The sequence below is a fragment of the Polyodon spathula genome, chromosome 14 (assembly GCF_017654505.1).
Source record: "Polyodon spathula isolate WHYD16114869_AA chromosome 14, ASM1765450v1, whole genome shotgun sequence".
Classification (NCBI taxonomy): Eukaryota; Metazoa; Chordata; class Actinopteri; order Acipenseriformes; family Polyodontidae; genus Polyodon; species Polyodon spathula.
Window position 1 is genome coordinate 512306 of NC_054547.1, and position 6860 is coordinate 519165.

The 6860-nt window shown below is 46.0% G+C and overlaps 1 protein-coding gene across 8 annotated transcripts in view; it reads left to right on the forward strand.

Annotated features, from left to right (window-relative positions):
* The window catches only part of LOC121326653 (SUN domain-containing ossification factor-like), a 30752-nt gene extending 24232 nt beyond the window's left edge, over window positions 1-6520 (forward strand). For 6 of the 8 annotated variants that reach the window (XM_041269984.1, XM_041269986.1, XM_041269990.1 and 3 more), the window contains 5 exons: window positions 154-258; window positions 631-785; window positions 893-984; window positions 3082-3140; window positions 3581-6520. In XM_041269984.1, coding sequence (XP_041125918.1) covers window positions 154-258; window positions 631-785; window positions 893-984; window positions 3082-3140; window positions 3581-4024 — 855 coding nt within the window. In that variant the 3' untranslated portion in view covers window positions 4025-6520. The remainder of the gene's footprint in view (window positions 1-153; window positions 259-630; window positions 786-892; window positions 985-3081; window positions 3141-3580) is intronic. The other 2 variants (XM_041269985.1, XM_041269991.1) reach the window with 2 other exon arrangements.
* Window positions 6521-6860: the final 340 nt, after the last annotated feature.

Here is a 6860-nt window from a genome sequence, read left to right on the forward strand (position 1 = left end):
TGTGCAATTACTTCTGAAATAAATGAAACAAGATATGTCTTTTATGCTTTTAGTCGGTACGACGCCAGATTTTTTGGGGTTTTTTTTTGCCTGCTGTTAAACCAGAATATCCAGCTGTAAACGGCAAAACCACCTCCTTTGCATGTCCTTTAGGACCAGCGGCAAACAGAATCTATCCAGTCACTGCAGAACCAGCTGAAAAACATGACGCAGCTCGTCCTGAACCTGTCTGGCACGGTGGGCCAGCTCCAGAGAGAGGTACTGCCCAGCACAGCTCCCTGCTCATTCATTGTGTTCATTTATAGTACAGGAACTTGTCAATTTGTTCATTTGGGGTTTAATCTTAACTATGTCTGCATTCAACTATGTAGCTGTATTTTTAATAAGTAGTGTTAATGAGGGAGTTAAAGGGCACCAGCATTGTCTTGCCAGGCAGGTACTGTGTGTGTTCTAGTGCTGTATGTGGTTTTGTGATGCAGATACAGTCTTCAAAGCGCACTCTCTACCCATTTCACTAAAAAGCTTTTACTGTTGTGCTGGTATGTTACTGTGTTTTATTCCACACCTGGTCCTTCCTCCTGGTGTTTGTGATGCTGTGCAGTGTTTTCTCAACCCTCTCCCTGTGTGCAGGTCTCGGATCGTCAAAGCTACCTTGTCATCGCGCTGGTGCTGTGTGTGTGCCTGGGCCTGCTGCTGTGTGTCCAGCGCTGTGGGAGCAACTCCCCAGCACAGGAGGTCTTCTCTTTACCAGTCCCCAAGAGCAACCACTACCCCAGCCCCAAGAGGTATTGCAGCTCACCCAGTCTGCAGGGCAGCTTGTCATTTTGAACCAAGCCATGGGAGTGGCTTAACAGGAGCCTGGAAAGACTAAACTTGCTGTGTTTTTTGCCAGGTGCTTTTCTTCATACGATGACATGAGTCTCAAGAGGAGGGTATCTTGCCCCCTTGTTCGTTCCAAGTCATTCCAGTTACCTGCTTCAGAAGGTAAATGCAATGTAGCCACGTAGTTGGATTTTCACTTGTAATCCGCTTTGTGGGCAACATTTAAAGGTCTTTGTTTTCACTGCGGTTGATGGAGGACCTGGGTGTTGAACAAATCTGATTTACCCAGCCCTTCTCTGGCATGTTCTAGAACCAGGTGTCTTAACTATTTGTGTGTTTGCTGTGTTCATTGGAGTTCCATGAAAAGACTCAAGAAAAGACTGCAGTTGTTTATTAGCTGGATCATGAGTTACAGGAACCCATGAAAACAAAATTATGCATTTGATTAGATACTCAAGAAAAAAAAATTAAAATCGCAGCCAATAGAGTGCAACAGCCAGATAACATTTGGCTGTTGCACTCCATTGGGCCCCTTAGTGTCACCTCTTGCAGAAGAGTGGGAGCTTGGAGTGGTAGGTAGGCAGAGAGATCCAGGGACTCTAATGCAATGTGCTCTCACTCTTTCCAGCCCTTGCTAGATCTCGAGGAAGGGGCTTGTCTCCCCCAGAGCAAGGAGCCGTGGAGCAGTGTGGTAGATCAGGAGAGTGGAGTGTGCCCTCAGCTGGCCCAGAGATCACTCGGGAGATAGAGTTCAGCCTGCAGAAAGCAGAGTTGTAAACTAGAATAACCACAATCTAGGCAGCATTTAGCTCTGCTTTTTAATTTGCGTGGGTTTACATGCTCTACTGCTCTGCCATTGTCTGTGCCTGGCCCGGCAGTGCTAGATTAGCAGTGAGTATCTTCCAGATGTTCCTGAGACTCTCCGCCAGGACTGAAGCAGCTTCAGTGCAAAACTGAAAAAACCTTGGCTGGACCTGTAGCCACTGTAACAATGCTGATAAACCCCTCATTAAAAATGGCATGAAACATTTCCTTTTCTCCCATTATTGCCTCTGTTTGCCAGACATTCTCCATGGCAGCCAGCCCCCACTGCTGTATGTTTTGTTTTTTTTTTGTTTTTTTTAAAGTATTGGCTTAAGATGCCCATTGCTGGAACATTAATTCCATTTGCAAGTAGTAACATGTTTCCAGCCCCTAAGGGAGGGGGAGCAGTGGTATTGCAGTAATTATTGCTACACTGCATGAACAATGGAGAGGGCTGAAGCAAAATGCAATTGTAATTGCTTCCATGACTTGACAGTTTATCTGCTGTACACCTTTCTGCTCTGTGCTACCTTCTTAGCACATTCTATAAACTGATTAACTGCAGGGGCCAGTTTGAAAATACATGCATACAAATTACTAGTATTCTACCAAAATCTGAGTAGGTCCTGAATGACCGACTCATTTGTTAATAATATTAATTTCCATGTGTGACTAGCTTGAATGCACAATAAACTAAACTTTACTAGTGTCTGTGTTAAAACATAAGGCTATACAGTAATTGAAAACTTTCCCAAGCTTTATGCACAAATAAGTTCATACAGCAGTGCCACAGACCAGATCCTTGGAACACAATGGATCTGCAAACACTCCTAGCTTCTAATGCCATAATGATTTCACTCTGAAATAATATCCATATCTAACTCCTTCACTTGGCGATGAATACACCCCCTTTAACAACAGTATTATTATTATTAATTTATCCAAAACGACTTGGAGACTAGGGGTGAACTGTGCATCAACGCTGCTGCAGTCGCTTCCAGTAGACCTTGGGTTTTTATGTGTCATTCGTAAGACGGAGCACAAGGAGGTTAAGTGACTTGCTCAGGGTCACTCTCGCACAGTGAGTCAGTGGCGGAGCTGGGATTTGAACCGGGGACATCTTGGTAACAAGCCCCTTTAATGCAGCAAATGGCCAATCTGTTTGTGTTTCTGTTCTATAAAGTGCAGATAATCCGATCCATTTCTTTGGGAATAAAGTTCTTTTCTGAAGCATTTGTTGTTCTGTGGACAGGCACACATTTAGGACCTCCATGTTGAGAACAATTCTTTTAAATGACAAGAAAAAATGATCCGTTCAAATGAATCCATGGATGCAGAGACTCCTGCTGTCCATCACTGATTACTACTTGCAAGTGCATAGCATAGCTCATGCTTCAATCTGTTCTTGTGTTCCCCGTACCATCATTTAATCTCCACCCCTCTCTCCCTTTTTAGTAGGTTCTGATGACTTGTACATTGTAGAACCTCTAAGGTTTTCGCCAGAAAATAAAAAGGTACAGTGTCACTTTAACTACTGGTGTTTGTTAACACACTGGACAGATTCCATATCAGCAATGTGCTGATTATCCAGTCCCAAGATAGCGCTGTAACATTCTACTCAGCAAGCATTGAGATTAGCCACTTCACTGCTAGGGAGGGTGGGGAGGACGACGACTGTATAATCCTTATTAGAGGAAATTCTATTGATGGATTAGCACCACAAGGTGGCAGTGTAACCTGCAGAATAGTAAACCGCATTTAATTGCACAGTGCTAAGTAGAATTTATTTGTGTGATATTTGTCACGATTTAGTTTGGAAATAACCATTCTGTGCCAGCACAGCAATGAAGTGGTTAAAGCTGCTTTTTAAGTATTTTGTTTCTGTAATTTATTTGTTTATTTATTTAACCTTCCAGTCAGCCTAACACTTTTTTTTTTTGCTTGTTTTATTTAGAAAAAACGTTGCAAATTGAAGGTGGAGAAGGTGGAGACTCTGAAGCCCTCCGTCCCCACGCCGCCAGTAGCTAACGGAGGAGTGAAGAGCAACGGCCCCCTGCAGCGCCACAGTGCCTTCCTGCCATCGGGGGAGGTGTGTACATCCTCCTACAAGGGCCCCCCCTCCGAGGGCAGCTCCGAGGGCTCCTCGCACTCCGAAGAGTCCTACTTCTGCGGTATCTCCTCCTGCACTCACCTCTGCAACGGCCAGCCGCCGCCCAAGACCAAGACCGAGAAGAGAGCCTTCAAGCGCAGGCGCTCCAAGATGGACCCGAGGAAGTACATGGCTGGGCTGATACAGACTGAAACCGGGTCCATGCCCAGCATGCAGGACTTCATGAAGGGGAACAAGGAGATGAGCATGGGGACGTTCGGGCTCCCGGCCGTGTCTGGGCAGGTCTGAGACCCGTCTAAACAAACACTCCTCCTCCCCATGTGGCAGGGCCCCACTTTACTCCCCACTCCCCACTGATCTGTTCAAGGGGGCTGGGGGTGGTAACACAGAGACGCTGTTCCTGCCTGTGTTTACTTTGAACTCGGACTCTTGGGAGGTGTACCCAGTGTTTACTGGGTGTGGGGGGCGAGCAGTGGAGCCGCATTTGTTAGAGGGAACCCCCCCCCACCCCCCTTCTCCCAGAGTTCATTCCCTTGTTCTCGCACCTTTCCTTGTTTATGTGCCTTTTCTCTGTTTAGAAACAAAAAAACCTTTCTTGTACAGAAAGCAAAATGTGTACATTTAGATGTTAGCAGTTTATGCTACAAGAGTTTGTAGAAGACTAGCGGCTTTCAATGTGACGCTCCGCAGGTAGCATTCCATCATCTCCCTGGTTTTACAGAGACTGAAGGAGGGAAGGCAGTTGGTGTGTTCTGGAGCCCTCCTGTTTGCAGTGCTGCGAGGGTATCAGATGTTGTTGGCTGTGACAGTGTTGTGCAGCAGCCCAAGCAGTTTGCTTTGCTTTTCATAGTTCTTGTTCAGTTTACCGTTTTTGTTCAGCGTTTTAATTTGTGTGGTTTGAATAGTAGAACACTACACAGCACAGTCAGATTTGGGACCAGGTGGCTGTCACTGCATGTGGTAATCCCCAGGTATCTAAAGCAGCGAAGGATTGACTGAATTCATTGCAGTTCATCTGGATTGCAGCAAGGTTTGTGTGTTTTTTTTTTAATTGAAGTCTATGTCAGTGTTTCAGTGATGTCAGCTGGTACTTTTTTGTGCCTAGTTTCCTCCCCGAGCCAGTGCTAGTTCCTAAATCCTGAGGGGTTATTTACACCTGTTGCAACAATTACTGAAGACAAAACTGTGATCACAAATGACTGTTGGAAATTCATGACATGAATTGAATTGCATTTTGTGATTTGGTGGGGAACCCGTTGTGACGTGGGCATGTCCTGTGGACTAGTTTTTCCAGCTGCTCTTTCACGACACCTACAGTCCCAGTCATCATGTTGAAGCTGTGTGGTAGAGCCTGCTGGTGGGAGCCACAGAGTATCTCTTTGCTGCTAATCTATATTTATTTGTGTTAAAGTACTTTTAAACATGTAATATACACCCCTACATTTAATGAGTGGCAAGGTTTCTAAGGGGAGGATTGTTCCCCAAGCCTGCCCTTGCATTGTGCTGTCCTGGAGTCAGTGCTATGGGAAACAGTTTGAAACCCTGAATGCAGGGGTTCACCTGTCACTGCTCAGTGATGGGTGTCTCCCTGGGAGTGCCTGAGAGACAGCAGAGCTATCGCGGTTCAGCCTGGTCATCATCAGCGATGTTTGTAAAGAACAGCCCCAAAGTACAAGAAGATTCAATTGCAAGTTCCCCCAAAGGCTGCCCTAGTTTCTAATCAGGGGTCACTCCCTGAGCAGAGGGGAGTTAAACCTGGAGAGGAGCTGTGAATTAAGTGTGGACAGCTGAATCACAGCACTACAGACAGGGCTCCAAGCACAGCACTGCTGCAGGCTGGCACGCACTACAGACAGGGCTCCACGCACAGCACTGCTGCAGGCTGGCCGGCACTACAGACAGGGCTCCACGCACAGCACTGCTGCAGGCTGGCACGCACTACAGACAGGGCTCCACGCACAGCACTGCTGCAGGCTGGCCGGCACTACAGACAGGGCTCCACGCACAGCACTGCTGCAGGCTGGCACGCACTACAGACAGGGCTCCACGCACAGCACTGCTGCAGGCTGGCCGGCACTACAGACAGGGCTCCACGCACAGCACTGCTGCAGGCTGGCCGGCACTACAGACAGGGCTCCACGCACAGCACTGCTGCAGGCTGGCCGGCACTACAGACAGGGCTCCACACACAGCAGCATTACCAGACTTTTTTTTTCATTCCCTCTTTCTAAAATGTGTGCTTAATAGGCCATTCAGAGTGGGTTTACAATATAAGGAGTATTGACTGGTATTCCAGCTAATGCACCAAGCAGAGACAAGTGAGCTTTTTATTTCAGTACGGTACATCTACATCCTGTGGGGTTAGACTCAGAAAATACACTGAGAACACAGTAAGCTGGAATAGGTGTGTGCTGTGCAGTCCTGAATGTTTTATAAATTGAATGTGCTGAAGAGGCCGTGGGAGTGGATTGGTTTGTTTCGTGTAGAGAATATAAAAGATTATACTATTATTAAAAGTTTAAGTTCTTATTCAATGTGCACTTTTCTAACTTCTGATATTTTCCGTTTTCTGCTATACCTTGTATGTAAAGTGACTTTCTGCTTTGCCAGGCTTTGTCTTCAGTCTCAGTCTGATGGGATTGGGGGCCTTTCTCTCCAGGCCAGTTTTGTTTCTGTTTGTGAGGTCTTGCTGCACAGTACTGTGGAACTGGAGTGAAGTGGAACTACACAGATGTAGTGCTGTCAAACTGTGAATTTCTAAATAAAACTGAACACTTCATTGTCTACGAGGTGAATTTGTTGACTTTTTTTTCTCCATGCGAGTTCACCGTAGGTAGTTCAGAGTTTCTCTACTGCTGTAGTACTTGACACAGATCGGACCAGCCTTGGTAGTTTGTCACTGGATTGGCAAGATATTGTATGACAGCAGCTTGTCATAACAAGGATTGAAATTGAAAGGAAGTGTTATGTGTTAGTGTTATGATTCATAGCTCTGTTGTGCACATATTAAACAAGTTACATCTTCTACAATATTGTTCCTCTGTGTGGTTAGTGACTGCCCACAATATGATGCTAGACTCCTCTGCACTGCATGGAGTGGAAACATTGAACTACTCTTTAGAGC